Here is a 22632-nt window from a genome sequence, read left to right on the forward strand (position 1 = left end):
GTTGTAGGTCTGAGCATAAACCTTGTTCATAGCTCCCTCTCATGACCATTGAATGAATACTATACAAGCCTCCTTTATTCTCGCTGTTGTATTCAACTAACAGCTCACTGGTTAAGTTTTAATTGCTTCCAATGAGGTCAGCAAAGGTATTTATCGAAAAGCCCTGAATAAAAGGCTCCACACACACACACACAAGCTCACACGCGCTCACATACACAGAGAAAATCCTCTTGCCTGTTGATTTATGGAAACAATTATGATTCTGCTGGAGAATTTCTCAGCTGAGAAATAGTTTGTAGCTACAGTAGAGAGGCTCAAGTTGCACAGGGCAGACAACAGACATGGAATTCTTGTGTATCCAGCTGTTATCAACAGAACAAGTAAGTGACTGTTATTTGTCTTTAAAAATAATGCTGAATATTTGTTAGTAGTTTATCTCTTTTTCTGGTTTTAGTACTGAGGGGAAAAGTAAAGTTACCAGATTTTTGAGCTGTGAGATTATCTATAGTAATTCTGCTGTAGAACTTACATAAAGATAAGGTTGAAATTCTCCAGAGCAATCCTGACATTTAACTTGAGAAATGTGGGCAGCTCAGGAGAAAATAACTGACAAACCACAAACGTAAAAGAATATAATAAAGAAACCTAGGGAAAAGCATTTATATTTTGTTAATAGTAATTTTAGAACTTAATTTAAATCAACAGCTGTAATTGCAGGATATTTCTTACCAAGTACGAACTGGAATGAATGGTACAATCATATTCTGATTTGTCTCTACTAATGCATAACTTTTGTAAATCTACATACAGAGTGGTAAAGACATTGACATCCTCTGTGAAAGCTGTTTTAAATGTACCTTCACAGTATGAACTACACAGTATGTTATAATAGTATTTCACACTGAAATTTATACATATAATTTTTCATCTTCCTCTCTCTCCTCCCTCCCCATTCTTAATCTCTCATTGCAAACAGAAGTCAAGTAGCAAACAGCAACGCAGCAACTGAGCTTATTACAACCTGTTTTTATAAGGATATACTGACAGAGAGTTATTTAAGGAGGAATTCTATATTGTTATCAGGAACTAAAAGGATAAGGCTAACCACTGGGAGAGTGCAACTATTCTTTCTTAAATCAATCTACAGTTCACAGATAGGACGAGGTCAATGACCTAGGAACAACAATCAACTCAAGATTTAATTTTCATTATGTTATTCATGAACACCCGGGGCACTATACTATAATGCACAAATGGATACTGACATGGATCCTGCCAAGTTTGCTCTACAGATCATGCTTCCACATTATCTGTCTAGTGGGCACTATATCTTTAGCTTGCAATGACATGACTCCAGAGCAAATGGCTACAAATGTGAACTGTTCCAGCCCTGAGCGACATACAAGAAGTTATGATTACATGGAAGGAGGGGATATAAGAGTGAGAAGACTCTTCTGTCGAACACAGTGGTACCTGAGGATTGATAAACGAGGCAAAGTCAAAGGGACCCAAGAGATGAAGAATAATTACAGTAAGTAATGTTTTTTATTTACAGCACAGCTTATGAACCTTATTCTGTGAAAGGATCAATTTTCAAGTGACATGTTTTCTCCGTTTCCTTTTTTTTTGAAAAAAAATTAAATATAACTTTCTATTGGCTCTAAATCGGGATAGTTAAACTATGTTCCTAAAACTATCTCCTGGAGTAGGGCAAATCTACTAATACTATAGTTGGAGCTGATCACTCAAGCCGATTTGAAAATATATTCTCCATGTCCTAAGCTCAAAATGCTCATATGTTAAGCAAAATGTAAATGCTATTATTCATACTGAAATGTGATTTATTGTCTTCTAGCAAAAGGCATTAGGAACTCTAATAGAGTGCTCAGTAAATGCTCACCAAAAATGACTTACCATTAGTTTGAGGAACAGATAATTTTTAAAAATAATTTGATTTCCCTTGAAAAAATATTTCCATGGTGTGAAATACTGAAAATATGCATTCAGTGACTTGTGCAATTGTGTATAGTTTTAAAACAGAAGGGAATCTGTGGTATCCTCATCTGTTCATAACATAAAGAACTTGTATTTGATTGCTTAATCATTTACCTAGGCACAAAAATAGGTTCCTTCTAACATTTTCTTTATCTAAATATTCTGTGCCATAATAGTTCCATGGTACCTTAAGAGAAATGTGAATGTGAAGGAGGAAATAAAAGTGAGTTGGAAGAGATGTTAATTCCATGATTTAAATGTAAATAATTACATTTTCCTCAAGAATCAGTTATTCTTTTCATGTTGATATGTCAGGGTTGGATTTATCATTTAGCAGCTATGATTAATAACCAATTTCAAAAGTATTAAGTTTTATGGGGTAAAATATCAATATATACCTGAACATATACATTAAGAATTTAAAATCCCTGAGTGGAAGGAAATTTTGTTTGTATTACTAGTACTTGAACAATGTTATTATCATATCATTTTATAATATTATGCATGTCAAAGTCAATTGAAAAAGAATGCACGGGGTGATGGTGTAAACATTTGCCTAGCACAGTGCTAGGATTATAGTGAATATTTAAAACTTTTGCTGCTTGTTTAATAAATGGCTTTTAGGCTTCCAAACCAATGAACCAATATGGGAATATGGGGAATTACGTTTCCAATATGAAAATGAGAGAATCCACTTTTTAGACTATAACTGATATAGAATGTTAAGGCCATTTAAATGGATTGCTAACAGTATGGTTTTATTATTACCTCTATTAATAATGTTAATGTGCTAGTTCTAGAATATTGTTCTGATTATACTGAAGTTTAGGTAAGGAAATAACTACTTGGAGGAAAGTTTTGTGGATAGCTACTTCTCTGTGAGCAACAGAATTTGGCTGACATCAATAAATAAATTTATTTATAAGTTATTGAGATTTATAATGGATAACAGAACTTGGTGGAGAAAACAGAGCCCAGGTGGAAATTATGACAGATAGGTCCAATCCCCGCCTATGAATGACTTTGGAACAATTTCTTACTTTTTCCAATTCTCATTTTTTTATCTACAGATGATCTCCAATATACCTTCTAGTTCTTACAGTCTATTTTATCCTAAACCTCAGAATATATAACATAAATGTGAACAATCTAAGTACTCATGTAATTACCGTAAACATTGAATGAGATGAAAGTGAATGTTATCTCAAAGATAAGTTAAGCTGTCAGAACTAATTTCAAATTGTAATAATAAGGTTACTGAACCTAAACACTACAGAATTCTTCCATATGCTAATTCCTTTTGAATGCTTTTACCAAGTAATGAAAAAGTGAAAAATTAGATGTAAAATCCAGTGAAAGTGAATAATATTCATAATTATTTGGGATCAATTAGAATATCTATGATTGGAATGCATTCAGACATATACGTTTTATTTTATATTAAAATTTCTTGAAACCACGAAACTCAGGTATTTTAAAACATACACAAAATGCTGAAGTTTTTTATAGTTTGAAACACAATTTAGCACTGACCTTGAGTAACCATAAAGCCAATTTGGTAGACAATTTCTATTCTAACTCTAATTCTACAGTAAAAAAAGAAAGGAAGAAAAAGGGAGGAAGGAAAGAAGGAAGGAGAGAAGGAAGGAAGGAAGGAAGGAAGGAAGGTCATTTTATATCATTATAAATTAGAATGTCACAATACCGATATACTAAAAGACATGATATAAAATATATAAATAATCTTTACTTCTATAAGCTTTTCCATAGACCTTACACTTAGTCTATATACTTTCTTGATATGATAAATTCTCCTGGAAAGGGAAACTTACATCGGGATCATTTCAGTAACTCCAAAATTGTTGTCAAGTTGTGCTGCTATCCTATTGAAGAAGGCTGTCAGGCTTCTCCATAAACAGGGGCTAATCACTGTTGTCTATAGGAAATCCTAAGGCACTCCATTGAAAAATATATGGCGTATAACACAGAACAGAATTCTGATAGTCATTTCCTATTATTCAATTTTAAAATACATACATAAAACATGCAAATTGTCACATACATAAAACATGCAAATTGTCACATGTGACGCTGAAGCTACTGTATCCAGGTACAAAGAAATCCAGGTACAAAGAAAGTGCTCAACAGTATTTTAAAAAGTCAAAGAAAACAAAAATATTGAAATTATAAAACTTGTAGATTGTTTACATTCCTCAATCCTTAATTGAATTAATGAACAAATGAACAAAAGATGTTTCCTTCCTATTTTCATTAAGATGAGAAAGTAAAAGGTAATTGGATTGTCTACTACACTGAAACTCAGCAGAGGTCAGAAAGTGGTAAAGGTTAAGATTAAACTTTGAATTTCATTTTCAATGTTCTGATGCCTTAAATTCGTTCACTGGTTGTTAAACATCCTTCTTTGGAGGCCTTTTAAGATGGTATAGATTTAAATGTCTTAGATGATAAAATTTGCATGAAAAGTTAGATACCAGCTACCTGAAACAGTTTTTCTCTGGGTTACCATACGAAAGCCCCCAGTCCATTCTCATGGCTTTGCTTTGAATGAAAAGGAAAGTGACCTGAAGATGTTAATGGACCTTGAAGGACTGCTTACTTTACCAGCAGAAGCACTGCTCCCTCATAGGAATGTGGCTTATAAGATATTGCTAAGATAATGGACTGGAGTAGGTAGGTGAGGTGAAAAACCTGGGTGTATAATTCTCCTTCCAGAAGGTGTTGGGCTGGGGCAGGCGAATGGAGGGCCTAGAGGAAGAGAACAGGAGTGATAAGGAGGTGGATATGACGGCTCATGTCTCACATCTTTAGGGAATTAAAAAATTACTTGAGCTACCTTGGGTTGTAAGGGTCTCGCTTCAGTCCTAAGTACAGTGTTGTATTGTGAAATATTTTAAATCTAGATAAGAATGAGTCAATGTCCGAAAAAATGCACCAAGTAACCCAACAGAAACAAGACTTGTATTAGTAGCCATATAAGCAAGATCTGACTATGTAAAAGTAGGAATTCATAAGAGGCCAAGAGACGCTGAACTGCATTTCTGACTCTGGAGGGGAGAAAAGCTATCACTGGAGAACGGGTCCTGAGACCGCACGCTATTCTTACTCCGGAGGCAAGAAATCCTCTCTTCTCAACTTGTTCTCTGGTGGCACCACATTTAGCCTTTTAGCAGGTTTCTAAGCGATGAAACTGGAACTTAACCTGAACTAGTAAAAAGAATAATAAAAGCATAAAATTCCCCTTCAAAATGAAATAAATATCCACATTCTCTGCAGAGGAGAACATTAATAATATCACGAAAGGACTGGCAATGGATGGTCAATACTTCCACTGCTGTTGTCAGAGTTTCCCCTTGGGGACTAAGGCCAGAGGGTGAATTTAGATAATTGGACCAGGCAACCCATCAGCAGACAGAGGCAATCACTCCTCACCTGATACAAATAACACTGCTGTTTAAGCTGGAAGTTGAGGTGGTGAGTGAGAGACAGCAGCAGTGCACTGGGCAACCAACAACTGCCCTGAGAGACAGATGTGGACTCTGAAAACTCAGTCCCTCAGGATGATTTTCTTGCTTTCGGCATCCAATTACTAAAATGTTTTTTGGTTTCCATTCCTTTTGAGAGGAAATCCTTAATTGCCATAAGCCATTGATTCAAGAAAAAGTATGCCTCACTTGTTATTATCAAGCACTGTAAGTTCCATAGCAAGAAAAGGGTTAGCCATTCTGAAAACTGGCCAATGATTTGGCAATATTGTCTTTTGGATTGTTAGGCTGTGACTGGATATGGCCTAACAATTGGCAAAAAGCAAATAAACACACTGCTGTTGGATCTGATTTGACCACAAAATCTTCAGTGACTCAATTGTCAACAATTCTTTGGATAAGCTCCTGCTCAACAAGAATCTCTCCTAGTAGCTAACAAATACGCATATCACCTCTAAATACAAAGACAGCAAACTTGCTTATTCTCCAAAGAGTTCTTAGCAAGTTATCAAAAAAAGAACAATAATTCACACCGTCAAAATAAAAAATAAGAAAATCATGACAACCACATCTCTAAAAACAATAGACAAAGAGGAACATATCTATGTAACTGAACCAAAATCGTAGAATTACTGACAAAATGGAATCCTATAGAACTGGTGACCTTACTCTCTTCTTTAAGTTGTCAAGGCTGTAAATTATGGAAGATTTGGAAATAGCTAGATTTGGAAATATTAACTATTCTTTGAAAACTTTAATGTTAAGAATAATTTTTCATTTTATGGTCTTCCTCTTTCTTTAGGCTAACACCAGTGCCTGGCACTTATTAAGTGCTAGTAACAACTTATTGCCACAGGTGCATCTCTTATTTATTTTGTTAATTGTCATCTGAACTGGCCATCGCTTTCATTTCTATATTAATCCAGAGCATCTGATCATGTATTTAACCTTGTGACTTAGTTGTATTACAACTCTTCAGCCTATAGTTTTAGCGCTTTCAGAGACCCAAGTGAATTGAAGAGGATGCAAGAAGCCAGCTTTTAGATATATGGAAGGGGTTCCTTTTCTAGACTTTTCTATTTCTCAGCCTTGGCTAAATATTGTAATCAGCTGCGAAACTTTAAAAAATACTGATACCAGGTTCCACCCACAAAGATTCTCATTAAATGTATTTGGGGGGCAGCCTGGGCATCAGGAATTTTAAAAGCTCCCCAGATAATTCTGACATGGCTGGCTCCAAAGCTGAGCCTGAGGGGATCACATTAGATTACTGGGGAAACCGCAGATCAGTTTAATCAGAATCTTGCGAAGGCAGGAAGGACCCAGGCATCAGTGTTTGTTTAAAGCTCTCCAGTGAGTCTAACGGCAGCTAAGGCTGAAAACCACTACTTAATGAGACAAGGCTTCTAATTCAGCAGGATTCCCTCGGGTGTCCTGGGAATGTTTTGGAACCTTTAGAGGGCTCCTGAGTTAACCTCTACCCCGGGGGATTTTGAAATGGGCTTATCAGGAATGAATCTCTGAATTATGCATCAAGGAAATTCTTCTGGGTCCATTCGACCTTTCTGACAAATCTTAGTGGCTCCAACATTTGGTGAACTGGCTTGGAAGTGCACGTGATGACAGCTCTGCAGCTACTATTTAAGAAGGCATCTTCCGTGAATGAGTTCATTGCTGGGAAAAAATAGGTCTGGTGCCACAGTTTCAAAATGACAGGCAGGTCTGATTCTCTCCTGACACTGTCAAGTGGTGCTGCAGCAGGGAACCTGGAGAACAGGCATCAATACCAGCTTACAAGGCACTTAAATGAGCCATTTATGATTATGAACCCAGATGCCCCCAAATTAGAGTTTCACCTCCTATGACCACCTCACGAAAGCAGTGATTTAAAGAGACAAACTCCAGTCTAGAAAATCCAACAGGGAAGAAACCCTAAGCCTAGAGGGTCTATCCAGATTAGTGAAAGGCTACGAACCTAGCAGTTTGTTCCCTTTGTAAATTGGGGATTAAGGCAAAGCTTTCTTTCTTTTCTAACGATTGCAGCTTTCTTCGTCTGTATCAAAGAATTTATGGTAGCAGAGTAACTTCTTTTTCATCACTACTGGAATACAATATTTTTCTATGTTTTAATTTCACATATGGCACATAGAAGAAGAGGCAGGAATTGTGTATATCTAAGGAATACTGAGAAAAATTAATATTAAATGAAAAGAGCTTCCATGTGAATTCCTCCTTTTCCTAAACCATATCCAATCTTTCTTTAAAAAATTTATTGAGGTATGATTGACATATAAAAAGCTGTACTTATTTAATGTATACAACTTGATGAATTCAGAGATAAGAATACATCACTATATTCTATGCCATAAACGTACCCATCACTTCCAAAATTTCCTCCTGTGCTTTTTTATTAATTATTATTATTATTATTTGTGATAAAAGTACTTAACATAAGGCCTATCGTCTTAGAAAATATTTAAGTATACAATATTGCAAACTATGGACACTACACTGTACAGTATATCTCTTGGATTTATTCACCTTGCAAAACTGAAACTTAGTACCCTTTGACTAATATCTCCTTGTTTCCCCCACCCTCCAGCCCCTAGCAACCATTATTCTACTCTGCTTCCATAAGAGAGAAGTAATTTTTATTATATTTTAACATCTTTAAAACTAATATTTTAGATTCTTCCTGTAAGTTGTATCAGGTAGTATTTGCCTTTCTGTATCTAGCCTATTTCACTTAACATAATGTCCTCCTGGTTCATATTCATCTTTCTGCAAGCAAAATAGGTTGGAAAATAAAATTGTCTGCCTTTCACATGGTTCTGAAAACCACATTAAAGAAACACGGAACATTTGACTGTTTCTTGACCAAGATTCGCATCTGTATTTGACATATCTGCACCTGACTTAGAGAAGCCATACCAAATTTACTAACAAAGAAAATGTCATTAAAGTTATTCAGCTAGTTGGGTTTGTGTAGTAATATATAAAGACAAAGGGATTAGGGTGGGGAAGGAGAGAGGAGAATTATCCAATATCCATGTCCAAGTAGAACTTGTCTTTTAGGCAGACAACATCCTTCTCAGAGAAAAAAAGTTTAATGTATATTGGGGAGAATTGTCTCTAGAGATTCTTCAGTTGTTCCAGTCAACTTTCCTGCAGAAGAATGTAATCACTTCTACTGGTGTGGCCACAAGTACTTGATAGGGCCATTGGCTAGTGTCCTAAGAATAAAAAGGAAGAAAATATCTTTTGTCTGTGAACAGGAGAGAAAAAGGTGAGAGAGGAAAGGAAAAAAGGACCTTATATAAAAATTAATGAATTTTGTATTTTAAGTTTAGGGAGGACTTAAATACAAAAGATTCTCATAAAATACAGCTCTACTAAATTTTTTAAAAAACTGAAGTAGTTGATGTACAATATTCCACTAACTTTTTGATGCCCTTACGGAATAAAGGAAATTGAATGCAATGGATTGACAATATAGTAGAGGAAGGATTTCTGAGACGGAAACAAACAAAAACAAAATAGTGTACAGAGGGGTTGAAATGATAATAGATTATTGCATATGTTACTCATATAGGAGGTTTGAAAATTTGTGCTTTTAGCTATGATAATCTTTGCTTATTTATCCAGACTATTCTGAAACTGAGTTTATTTTTCTGATTAATACGAGAAAGGAGAAATGAGGCATACTTCAACATCCTTAAATAGCATATTTATCATGTTCCATTAAAAGCTACTGTAATATTTTTCATTTCATCTGCCTATTTGAACTTCACATGTAGTTGTAGATAATGCTGAGAAAATGATTTGAGATCAAATTCAGAATCACCTCAGCCTGCCTCAGATTTTTCTTACAGCAGCAATCACAAACTTTGTTTCTTAGAACACTAGTGTCCTTTGAGATATTAATGGTGTTTCCTGCAGCACAGTTTCCGTGGCTCATTGGAAAATATTAGGTTAAATAAAGCTGAACAAGTTTTTTTCAGAGCAGAAAATTCTCCAAGCCTATACTACACTAGTATGAATTGCAAAACTCTAGGAGAAGACTATATATGGTTTCCCAAACTTATCTGACAGCAGAGTATACCCTCCACTCCCACTACCCTCCCTACTCTCATCCCTGATTTGGGTAAAACATTTAAATTTCTAAATGGAAACTAGGGAGCTATTGCCTAGGGAATCTATCTTTGGTGTAGTGAAGAACAAAAACCAAGCTTCCACTCCGTTTTTGGTCCAAATAAAAAGGCTATAAAAATGGACTTGAACCAATGTTTTAAGAGTGACCTTGAACCAAAAATGTGTGCCAAAGTCAGGAGCCTGCATATAATTTTGGACTATTAGGGTAGTATTTTGGGTATAAATGCTGTACTGAAATCCAGAGATTTGCAGTGAGATTTAAGCCTAGTCTGAAGCTCCTTCTGACTTCTGAGAAGCTTTAAAGAACACTTCTCCTAATCTGAAATGATGCCCAACAGCTATCATTTGAGCAATCTAGAAACTGACAAAAACATTTCCCATGCAGTAATCTAAAAATGTTTTAGCATTCCAACATGATTGAAGAATTCATATCTTATATACCTAAAATCAATAAACTTTGTTTTACTTAACAAAAAAGCAGTTTGAGTAAAAATTGAAGTTATTTCAATTATACCAATAAAGAACACGTTTCATTTACTGGCCAAAAACTATTTAGAAATTTGAAATTTAACCTAAACAGAAGGGAGGACTGCAAATTTAATAAATTAATTTCATACCCTTTGAAAAAGTCACTTATTTGAGATTTTAAATAGAACTAACTGCTTTTCTAGTCATATACAACACATTTGCTTGTCTTATGGTTTTTTCTGTTTGCATTTGGCAATGCCACTAGAATGTCATTTCTGGAAAGATAAGTATCATGTCTTACTCTCCCTTTTGTCTCCCAATGGCAGATAGCTCAATGCAAAGGGTGGAAGAAGGGAAGACAAACTGACAATCACTCATATTTCTCTGTTAACTTTTTATACATTTAGAATTAACTATAGGTAAGAAATAGATCAGTAAATTATCATGAAAATGTAATGTGGACAAGAATGAAAAATCTTGCTAAAATAAAACAGAAGTACACTTCACTTTTTAAAATTCTCTATTATTAAGAAAATGTTGGTCTCCAGAACCCCTTTGACTTAATGCTTTTCTAGGTAATTTTAAGGGAGGAGTGGCAAGGTTTTATTGTAGAGGTCAATAATCTAAGCAGGCACAGGTACCACTGGTGACACTGAAAGGGTGATTGGCAGGGCATGGTGAAGACCAATCCTGGAAAAGCAGTAGTCTTCCTCAGCACTCATTCTTATTTTCACCTGACTGTCAACTAATCCCTACATGTGAAAAACTATATGCAGAAAAAAATTTGTAGTTTATATTGGTTTAAGGAATATCTGCACTAAAAGGATACACAGAGGGGAAAAGTCTTTAAAAATTAAATGAGCTATACTGGTGAACACAAGCAGTGGGCTGATAATATTTATGTAGAGATCTGCCTACTTTCTAGCAGCACTTATAAAACTGATCTTGGGCAAGGTTGAAGAGAGGAGAGGACATGTGTATAGGAAGAGAGAGCTGGGGAGAAGTACAAAGTTGGTGAATGTACTCTCAATTTGTTTTAGTGCCAGTAGCCTGATCCTCAGGTAGTCTTTTGGTGATTTATGATGTCTCTAACTGTATTTCTGACCACAGTCCTGGTTAGTGGGGTTCATATTGAGGCAGCTCTCATGGGAGCTCACCGTAGGCAGTGAAAAGTTTCCTTCCTTGCTTGCTTGAATGATGAAGACATCACACAAAACAAGACTGGTGATTTCTTTATTCATTCTTTGTTAATTCGACAAACAGTCATTGATACCTTCCCTATGCCAGATCAAGGCTACCGTAATTAAAAGTCCATAGTCCATGTATTTAGAGAATTAACAGATTAGTTGGGGGTGGAGGGTGAACTACAAGTCAGAGGGGGAAAGTTTAGAGCACATTCGGGTGTTGCCTAACTCAACTTGAGGAGGTGGGCGTGGAGGTCTTTTCTGGGAGAAAATGACCTGAAGGATGAGCAGGATGAAAGAGAGAAGACGAATGTATTACTTTCAGGGGAAATATTTTTTCTACATGTTTGGTAGTAAGAAAGTATTGCAAGGTTGGGAAACGGAAAGTGATTTAATACCTTTCCAGTTATCAATGTTAAGCTCACTAAGGTAAACCTTTTTTTTTCTATTAAAAAATATGAGAACATTCGCCCTTTATCAATTTTCTGACTTTGTCTAATTGCTCTGCTTACTAAAAATGTCTATTTCCTTTAAAGGAAAAGTATTTTTAAAGGCATAATTTAAGTTCTGCTAATTGGAATAATATTGTTTTTCTGGATAACTGAATATTTTTCTCCTTTTAATGTAATTTGAATCTTTGATCATCATTGTAATATGCTTAAGCGAGCTGTTCAGTAATGATCATGGTAGCTTATGATTATGGAGGATTTTCTTCCCCACAGCAGTTTCTAAATAGTAAGAGAAACAATGGTTTTGAAGCTTCTTCTTAGCCTTTAAAGACAAAATTATGAAAGTTATCTGCCACATTCTTTAAGATAAGACAACTTTTCTTACTATTAGAGTTGCATCACCTGCTTCAGCTATTTAACCAGGACACTCGGTAGTCAAGCAGCTGAGCAGATTTACTCCCTCTAAATCCTGAAGTAGGCAATGAGGTGAGGTGAGGTTTTCCCACTTAGATAAATCTACTGATGTATCCCTGTTTCTGAGAAATTGTGTTCAACTCCCTTCCTGTAAAAATAATACATTATAAAATAATGTTGTATGTTTAATAGACATAGAGAGGTGCTCTCAACTCTGAGAAGATTCTGCCCTAATTTGGTCTTCAAATTTTCTCTTAATTGGCTTGAAGTTGATCAGATATTGAATAAAAATTCATCCCAAAGAAGACGAGCATAGATAAATCTATATCATGGTTGTTAAGTTTGTACATGTTTTAAGGTACTATTTAATATTTTATCGGGTGTTCACATTAATATTACTATTAAAATTACTGCACTGTGTAGAAATAAATTTTGTTTGTTACTGTCGTCATAAATCTTCTAATTTAGTCTACACAAAATTGCACAATGTACAACTGGGAACATGTTTATTGAGTGACTAAATATAAGCAGATTACTAAAATGATGTTAATTCTTTAAAAATACACATGCCAGTATTGAAATTGGTGCAGAACACTGTATTCCATTCTAATTAATCCTTAAAATACCTCTTTGTTGTAAGATTGCAATCACGCTATTAGTCCACTTTACAAGAGGAAAGAAAAAACCCTCAGGAATTGGCCAGCTTGATAAGTTTGCTAGTATACAAATTCTAGTTTTAAAATTATACATAGGCTACCATAATGAGATATCACCTCACAGCTCTCAGAATGGCTATCATCAAAAGGACCATAAATAACAAATGCTGGAGAGGATGTAGAGAAAGGGAGCCCGGTACATCATTGGTGGGAGTGTAAATTGGTGCAGCCACTGTGGAGAGTCCTCAAAAAATCTAAAAATAAAACTATCATATAAGCCAGCAATTCCACTCCTGGGTATATATCCAAAGAAAATAAAAACATTAATTCAAAAAGACACTGCACCCCAATGTTCATAGCAGCATTATTTACAATAGCCAAGATACAAAAGCAATTTAAGTGGCTGTCAACACATGAATGAATGAATGAATGAATGAATGAAGAAGATGGAATACTACCCAGCCATGAAAAAGCACATTTTTTTTGCCATTTCCAACAATATGGATGGACCTGGAGGGTATTATTCTTAGTTAAATAAGTCAGACAGAGAAAGATAAATACTGTAGGTTATCAATCATATGTGGAATCCAAAAAATAAAACAAATGTGAATATAACAAAAAAGGAACAGACTCACAGATATAGAGAACAAACTAGTGGTTACCAGTAGGAAGAGAGAAGGAGGAGGGGCAAGCCATGGATAGGAGATTTAGAGGTACAAACTACTATGTGTAAAATAAATAAGCTACAAAGATACATTGTACAGCACAGGGAATATAGCCAATATTGTATAATAACTCTAAATGGAGTATAATCTATAAAAATTTTGAATCACTGTGTTGTACACCTGAAGCTAATATAATATTGTAAATCAACTGTACCTCAATAAAAAATACAGAGGCTGGTTTTGCCTCCTATTTAGGTGTTGTTCCTTTTAATTAAGAAAGATTGATGTTTAAAATAAGCTGATGATTGAAATGATCATATCAAAAACCTCTGTGTGCAGTAATTGATTGTTTTCTGGAAGTATACGGGTATTCACTTAACTTACAAATAGTAGATATTGAATAATAGGCCTGATAAATTCACTGTGTGATTAACATCATTATATATTAAAGATCAAGAAGTTCATATTCAGAATACTACTTTAAAACTTCCAGTTTCCTTATAGTCAACACAAGATACTAAGAGACTTTGAAGGGGAAGAAGTGAGGTATTTTCAAGTTACACTTTTCCCCCATAATGATAACACAGGTCAATATTATTATTTTAGTATCATAAAAATTACTATAAGAGGTAAACTTACTGAGTAGTTACTGTGTGCCTGGCAGAGTTATATGCTCTTTTTGCAGTTGAGGCAACACAGAGGTAGGTAGCTTGCTCTAGGTTCCATGGCTAGTAACTGCCAGAGATGGGATATGAACTCAAGTAGGTTTAACTTCAAATTTTTATTATTAACACATGTATCACTATACTGTCACTAGTGTGACTAAAATATCACACATTAATTTGCATCATGCAGTTGGATAATTTGCATCCGAAGAACTATAAACAGCTGCAATGTTCTCCTCTGTAATATGCCCTAATGAGTATTTGGCATTTTCTTATTATTAAATAAAAACTCTGCTCCAACTTTTCTTGTACAAAACATCTCCATTTGTCTTCCTCTTGAGTTGGCGTGGAAACCTTCAGTTTATTTTGCTTACAAATTGCTAAAGACATTGCAAAATTTGATTTGGTTGTATTTTAAACACATTTCTGACATTTGTTAAAACTATTTATACTTCTGTTCATTAGTAAGTGCCTTCATAATTACAGAATACATACATATATACCGTTTAATTTCAGAGAGTAAATCAGTCAATTTTAGGAGTACAGCCACATAGTTCCCCTCTCTAGAGGCCATTAAATCCAAAAGGAACAAACACAAAAACAAATGAAAGAAGTCGCAGAGAGTTTGTTCTAACAAGCACTTCTGAAAGATAGGTTGAAAAAGAAATAGTATATTGGCAAATTGGTTCTTTCTTTTGTCTACAATTACTATGTTCTCAATTTATTTCTAATCCTTTTGGGACTTTTCCCAATTAAAAGACGCAAGAGAAAGGGAATAAAAATAAGTTAGTGCAAAGACAGTATGTAGATTTTAATTTTCATAGTGCTCTTTTAGTATAAACATTAATACTTGTTATTTAACACCTAGGAGTACACTGAATTGATTATAAAGTCTGAAGCAGCATAGGGATGTGGAAATAATATCATATTAGGGTTTTAATCTTTTTTCTTCCAGTAATTAATTGACCTTGGGCAAGTACTTAACTATTGTGGATCTCAATGGCCACCTAAAGGGGTGGGATAGGGAGGGTGAGAGGGAGATGAAAGAGGGAGGAGATATGGGGATATATGTATATGTATAGCTGATTCACTTTGTTATAAAGCAGAAACTAACACACCACTGTAAAGCAATTATACTCCAATAAAGATGTTAAAAAAAAAAAAAAGCCAGGCTTCCCTGGTGGCGCAGTGGTTGAGAGTCTGCCTGCCGATGCAGGGGACACAGGTTCGTGCCCCAGTCCGGGACGATCCCACATACCGTGGAGTGGCTGGGCCTGTGAGCCATGGCTGCTGAGCCTGCGCATCCTGAGCCTGTGCTCCGTAACGGGAGAGGACACAACAGTGAGAGGCCTGCGTACTGCAAAAAAGGAAAAAAAAAAAAAGCTGCCTATGCTCAGTAAAAAAAAAAAAAAAAAAAGGGGGTTGTGTGTGGTTAGAGCAGATCGTTTGAATAGATTTCAATTGTTAAATGTTACCAATAGTACTAAGCAACTGAGGGAGGGAGGGAGAGAGAGAGAAGGTGTATTAGCTATAAATGCTGCATAATAAATTACCCCAAATTTAGCAGCTGAAAATAGTATTTATTATCTCCTAGTGCCAGAGGGTCAGGAGTCTGGGAGCAGCTAGGCTGAGTGGTTCTAGCTAAGGGTCTCTCATGAGGTTGCAGTCAGCTGTCACCCGGGCTGCAGGCTTCTCAGGACTTGACTGGAGCTGAAGGACCTGCTTCCAAGTGCTCTTACAAGGTAACTGGCAGGCTGTCAGTCAGAGAGTTCCTTTGTACCACATGAGTCTTTCGATAGGCTTCCTCAGTGTCTTCATGACACAGTAACTGGCCTCCCCCAGACTGAGTGGTGAGAGATTGGGGGAGAGAGAAGGAAAAAATGAGCACACCTCCAAGATGGGAACTGAGGTGTGACACACCATTACTTCTGCCTTATTTCACTGGTCACAAAGAAAGGCCCTCGTGAAATGTGGAAGCGAACCACACAAGGGTGTGAATATTAAGTGGTGGGCATAATTAGAGGCCAAACTAAGGCTGGCTACCACTTATGGTTTCTGCATCTGCAGACCTTTTAGTCAAGTTGGGAATCAAAGTTGTTAAAGCAACAACAGAAGGAGCAGAGCAACACGACTGTGAAATGAGACTGAGGAACAGATAACTCTCCTTATAGAAGCTGCTAATTTGGCTGAAGGTCTCCTTAGGAGGCATGTGTGACTCTCTTCTCTTACTGCAGACTGAGAGGAAACCTTATAGCATTTGTTAGTACCCCACTTTGTAGCGCTGAGAAAGAAACGGGATTATTTGCTTACTTGAAAGCACACACAGTGGTCATATGAGACAAAGACAGCTCCATTCTGGAGTTATAGGGCTGGAAGGAACCCTTGAGATCATCTAGTCCAAAGATCTTGACATGGAATTTGACATGGAAACTGGTAAGGAAAAATTATACACAAAATTTTGAGGAGTGGATTCAAAGCTTTCATCAGATTCTCAAAGGTACCCGTTTCCAAAAAAAGTTTAAGAAGCACCAATATAGTACATCATGCTCATCTTTTATTGATGAGGGATCTGAGACACAAAGAAGTAAGAGAACTTTTCAAAATCATGTCATGAATTAGTGGCAGTGGTTGTTTGGACTAGAATTGGAGTCTTCTGGTTTTTAGCTCAGTATTATTTTAGTTACATCCCTGGGTATGCAATATTCATTGTTACTCTGGTTTGTAAAAGCAAAGGCTTAGCTGATTTCCAATTACACACCTCTATTACTAGGATCATTCTCCCTTTTGTCCCCCTACCAACTGCTAAAACATTGGTATGTTTCATATAAGTAAGAGTCATCAGAGGGGAAGAATATTGCTCCAAAGTGTTTATAATGTGAAAACCCAGTGTTTATAGATAGGAAAAAGAGATAAGCAAATAGATTATAGTTGGTCATATATAATATAAACCCAAAGACTGACCCCAAATATTAATTCATTCATTTAATAGATATTTTTAAGCATGCAGTATATGCCAGGAACTGTGCTAGTTGTTGGGGATGCAATATAATAGAACTCAAGATAGAAACAATTTCTGCCCTCACACCATTTCTAGCAGTCCTCCCTATCTGCCTCTGTCATATTCAATCTCTTTTCCTTGACAAACCTGTTGAGTGGTTTGCGCAGCACATAACTGGTGGATGGTAAGAACTGAGTAGAGATACAGGTGTCATTTAGAAGCCAAAACAGGGTATCATTTTAAAAAGAAGGAAAGAAAATGGTGGGAGATTTGAATTGTCTAGTAAAAACAGCAACGACTTGGAACTGAGTTGTTTTCTGTGGAATGCTTCAGTAACTATCTTAGTGGATTGCCTTTACACACAGCTTTATAAAGGTAGGCAATTATAACGGACATTGAATATGGTGATTTGTAAGTACTCTATGCAAAGCACTAATCTAACAGCTGAGGTGGGAGGTGAGGCATAAGGAAAGGGGAGGTGGTGAGAAGGGAGTTGGAGAAGAGTTGATATAATAGATGTAAAGAAGTGTAACATTTTAAACTCCTGATCTTAAAGCCTAGGAGAATACAATAATATAGTATAGATTTCCCCATACATATTATAATTTTACATAAATTTACATATTATAATTTTACATAAATTTCCAAAATTTTCACTTGCTGGATAAAGATATTATTTTCAGTTTAAATTTTCTTTTACATTAAAACTACGGTATACTTCTAAATACTGATTTTTTTAAAACATCTTTATTGGAGTATAATTGCTTTACAATGGTGTGTTAGTTTCTGCTTTATAACAAAGTGAATCAGTTATACATATACATATGTTCCCATATCTCTTCCCTCTTGCATCTCCCTCCCTCCCACCCTCCCTATCCCACCCCTCTAGGTGGTCACAAAGCACCAAGCTGATCTCCCTGTGCTATGTGGCTGCTTCCCACTATAAATACTGATGTTTTATTAATTTATCTTATTTACTATTTTAAAAATCATGATGAAGTAATTAGTATATTATTGTTGGGAGTAGGCTGGCAACAATTTCACTGGAGAAGACTTCTGATTAAAATGGGAACACTTTTAAAGTCAAGAGCCACTATTCATGGACTATTTTAACTAAATGTCACGTGAAGTTAAAGGGCAATTTGATCTAGATCATTAGGATTTAAATTGAGAGCGCAATTCAGTTCCATATTTATAGAGCACATTTAATATACAAGGTGACATTGTATAATAAAGGCTATGTATATGTATAATAAAGGCTATGAAGAGAGTAACTTTTGTCTTTACTGTGCTTTTATAGGAAATAATTTGGTAAGTTCTGAAAGTTACTAACACGTTTCACATGAAGAAGGGAGAGACTTCTCAGTGAGCCAAAAGAGGTGAAAGGGAGAGAGTAGAATTAGGAAAAGAAAATTTCCCGAAAAAAGTGCATTTGAACAAAAGGGGGACTGGTTGAAGGATTCTGGCAGAGTGAAGAGCTTTCCAAGTTATGAACAAAGTATGCACAAAGGTATGGGTACAGTAGGGGAATTTTGAAGAATGGTGGGTCCTGTCCTGGCTAACTGCAGAGTATGGTGCATGGCAAGTGGCAACACAGAGCTAGTAAATGGGAAAAATACTTCAAAACATATTTTAACTTCACAGTATGAAAAGAGAAGACAGGAGAACAGAAAAAGAGGGTGAAGGTCGGTGGCGGGGGGAGATAGAATTAAAGGATGGACGTGAGGAAGTAAATAGAGACAGACAAGCAGGGGAAGAAGTAGGGAGAAAGAGGGAAAAGGAATACACAGATACATCAAGAAAGGAAAGGCAAAAGGCAGAGGGATGCTCTGGAAGTCCTGAAGTCCACAGAGATTTTAACAGATGTAACCAGGGTACTCACCAGAGGTAGAGGGCATGCATGGGGGCTCGTCTTCTTGGATAAATGGACTGTGATTCGACTAATATTACCCTAATTACTCAATGAAATCATGCTAAAGGTCAGATATGCAAGCCTGTGGTTTCCTACTCTGACGTAAGGCTTTCACAATCATCCCTGTATTTAGTTTATGGAAACAAGCCACCTGGTTCATGGTAAATAATTGTAAATAATCTTGCATTGTATTGCTATTTCTTTTGACAAGTTTAAGAATCTGAGACTATAAACTAGGAAATTCTTTTTGTACGTTGCTGGCAAAATACTTGGAGCTTTGCTTAGGGGGTAAATATATTTTGAGCTTCTATAAGGTTAAGAAGTAAGCCAAAGTTGCAAAGCTAGTCAGTGGTAGAGGAGGATTGGAACCTAGATTGCTAGGTATCCCGGATGCATTAAAAAGGTCAAAGAGAAAAATACAACAACTAGCAAAGAAATCGTATGTTAACACAAGAGCTTCTCAATCTTCTTGTAAACAAATTTTGTTTCAGCGGTGTCAAATACAAAATTTTTCTTGAAATATAATCTTATTCACTGTGGTAATTAGTACTTGTAAGTATGAGAGAAATTTCTTTGAGATATTCTAAGATTAAAATCTAAGGAATCAAGCACAACTTCTCAAGAAATCATATCCTCCTCTACTTGTGAATTTGAACTCTATTTTTGACATTTGTCTGAAGGAAGAACTATTTACTTTAAAAAATTTAATTGTAGTAAAACTATCACATTCCACTTACAGATATAAAAATATACAGTTATAAACTTCTTATAGTTTTTAAGATAAGAAACAAAAGGAAATGTGCTAAGTGCACCAATGAAAGAAATTAATGCCTATTGTTAATTTAAGAAACTCCAGAGCTTCCCTGGTGGCACAGTGGTTAAGAATCTGCCTGCCAATGCAGGTGACACAGGTTCAAGCCCTGGTCCGGGAAGATCCCACATGCCGCGGAGCAACTAAGCCTGTGCACCACAACTACTGAGGCTGTGCTCTAGAGCCTGCAAGCCACAACTACTGAGCCCCCGTGCCACAACTACTGAAGCCTGCACGCCTAGAGCTTGTGCTCCACAACAAGAGAAGCCAGTGCAATGAGAAGCCTGCGCACCGCAACGAAGAGTAGAGTAGCCCCCACTCACCGCAACCAGAGAAAGCCTGCGCGCAGCAACGAAGACCCAACACAGACAAAAATAAAATAAATAAAATAAAAATTAATTAAAAAAAACACAACTCCACCCCTACCCCTCAAGTCGTAGTCTAATTCAAAATAAAATACTTCCCAGTAGGAAACTCTGCCCACGTTTAGAGTAAAAGATGAAACACCATCTATTTTCCTGGAGTGCGTTCAAACAAAATGTATGATATCATACATAGAAGATCATTTCTCTTCAGACATCCAAGATTCTACATTTTGTTGACTATGTTAACATTATCATAAAAAACGTCTTTCTCATATTATAAATTTGAAGGCCCTTATTATAAGAATAAGAAAGTTGTTATAAAATTAAAAGAAAAGCAATAGTGAGTTGGCTCATCCTGTCTCAGACAATTTCACAGCTTTCTGAGGAGACTGAGTGGTCCTCATTATGTCATCTTCAAGGTTAGATCAGCATCTCAGAGTCCCCTATTATCTTTAATGACCTAGTACAGGTTAGCAGCCTCTGCATTTACTGAAATCTTCTTGAATATTTTCATTTTGTACTTGTGGAAACAAGTTCTTATTTATTACTTGCTGCATAAACCAATACTGAGGTAGACATCTCTGAAATTTTGGCCAGTTCTTTCACATATACCAGCCATTTTATTTCACTGATTTATTTATACTTAAGTATTATAGCTAGATTTGTATGTTTCTTTGAAATTAATTTTTTAAAAACAGGATTTAGATACATGATTCACATTAGCATTTTGCGTGTGAGCAATATAAAAGTTGATGGGAAATACATACATTTTTATTTGTAATTAAGTACATCTTGGTAGCAAATGCACTGATGTTCACTATGCTTAAAATAAATGTTCATCATCAATGATATATTTACTTGGGGTGGATTTCCTGGTAATAGTGATAATTTCATGCAAATTGATAGATTTCCAATTAGTAATTGTTGAGGATGCTGATTTGGGTAAGACTGAAGTCTGTCCATGGAAAACTGTTAATGCATAAGAATATTTTTATGTGGAATGACTTTGTCTTCATTACTCTTGACTCCAAACTAGTTTAGCTAAATTATCACCAACATGATGGAGAAAACAAAATCAAAGATTTACAGAGGAGGAATATATTGAATAAACAGCTGGTTTGCCTTTTGCTTTCCATGCAGATTAATGTCTTAGGCAGACGTAGAACTCTCAAGCTCTTGTCTTTCAGTGATTTAACTTTGGCTTCTGCAATCAGAAAAGCCTTCCCCACTTACAGGCTGCTCTAGTGATTTGAGTGTTTTTGGTTATTTTAAGGCAGAAGAGTAGACAAAGAACTATAACCATTATCTAACAAACCATTATCTAATCTGAAGTTCAAAGGGCAGAAATTCGAAGCAACACATTATGCTCCTGTTTACAGCTATGGTGTTGGAGGGCCAGATGAATGGAGATGATCTCAGGAACTTTCCAAATTACTAAGCCCTTTCTTTTCAACCTTCTCCTTGGCATCTCACTACTGATATTTCCCCAACTCTTCTCTTTCTCCCCATGTCTCTTGTCTCCTCTTCCTTTCTACTCCCTTTTCCTCCCTGCTTTCTTCTCCTTCCTCTTTCTTTTCTCTCTCCTTTCTTCCTAACTCTTTTAGCTTCTTTTCTCCATTTCTTTGCTCTAACTAGACACAACATAGAACTGAAGTACATATTAAATATTCACTAAGATGAATGAGTAAATTCCCTATACTTGAATTTAAAAAGCAATTTAAAAAGAATAATTTATATTTATCACATTAAAAAACCTACTTATAATTACAACTTTATCAAAATGGACAGGAAAATGACTGAAAATAAATAGATTACAACAGTGATATGTTCAGGTGATTCTCTTTACTTTTTTTTAGTGATTTCCAAATATTCTTTGACGAGCATATATTAATTTTTTGATGAACATAAGCATATATGCATATATTTATACCTTTACATTTAATTATAATAAACTATGTTGCTTTTTACACATGTGGCTCTCATTTTCCTCTTTCAGTCACACTCTGATAGGATGAGAAAGGCTCCCCCAACCCCCGGTAGTCTAAGAAATCCAAGACCTATAACTATCAAACCTTTTCTTGAAGCTCTCTAAGAATGGAACCTCTCATAATCAATTCCAGTATTATATTACCCAAACGGTTTCTCATATTTACCTCTGCTTTAAGTTAAGCCCTTCATCATGTTCTTTTTCTCTGTGTATAAATAATAGATGGACATGACTAATAAAACACTTTCATACACTTAGAGAAATAATACATATCTTCTCTGTCTGTAATCATTCCTTGATGATTTCATCCAGTCTCATGACGAATGGCCACTAAATTTATGTCTCTAGCCTAGACCTCTCTCCTCAACTCCAGACCATAAATTCATCTCTACTGAGTGGCTATTAGGC

General features: G+C 35.8%; 2 protein-coding genes across 2 annotated transcripts in view; one reads left to right on the plus strand and one right to left on the minus strand.

Moving 5' to 3' along the window:
- FAM227B (family with sequence similarity 227 member B) overlaps positions 1–22632 on the minus strand; it is a 253390-nt gene that overhangs the window by 109998 nt on the left and 120760 nt on the right. The gene's annotated exons all lie outside the window — the stretch shown is intronic.
- Positions 145–22632, plus strand: part of FGF7 (fibroblast growth factor 7) — a 62929-nt gene continuing 40441 nt past the window's right edge. The window contains exons 1-2 of the mRNA XM_060149653.1: positions 145–380; positions 977–1531. Coding sequence (XP_060005636.1) covers positions 1246–1531 — 286 coding nt within the window. The 5' untranslated portion in view covers positions 145–380; positions 977–1245. The remainder of the gene's footprint in view (positions 381–976; positions 1532–22632) is intronic.

The sequence above is a fragment of the Lagenorhynchus albirostris genome, chromosome 1 (assembly GCF_949774975.1).
Source record: "Lagenorhynchus albirostris chromosome 1, mLagAlb1.1, whole genome shotgun sequence".
Taxonomy (NCBI): domain Eukaryota; kingdom Metazoa; phylum Chordata; class Mammalia; order Artiodactyla; family Delphinidae; genus Lagenorhynchus; species Lagenorhynchus albirostris.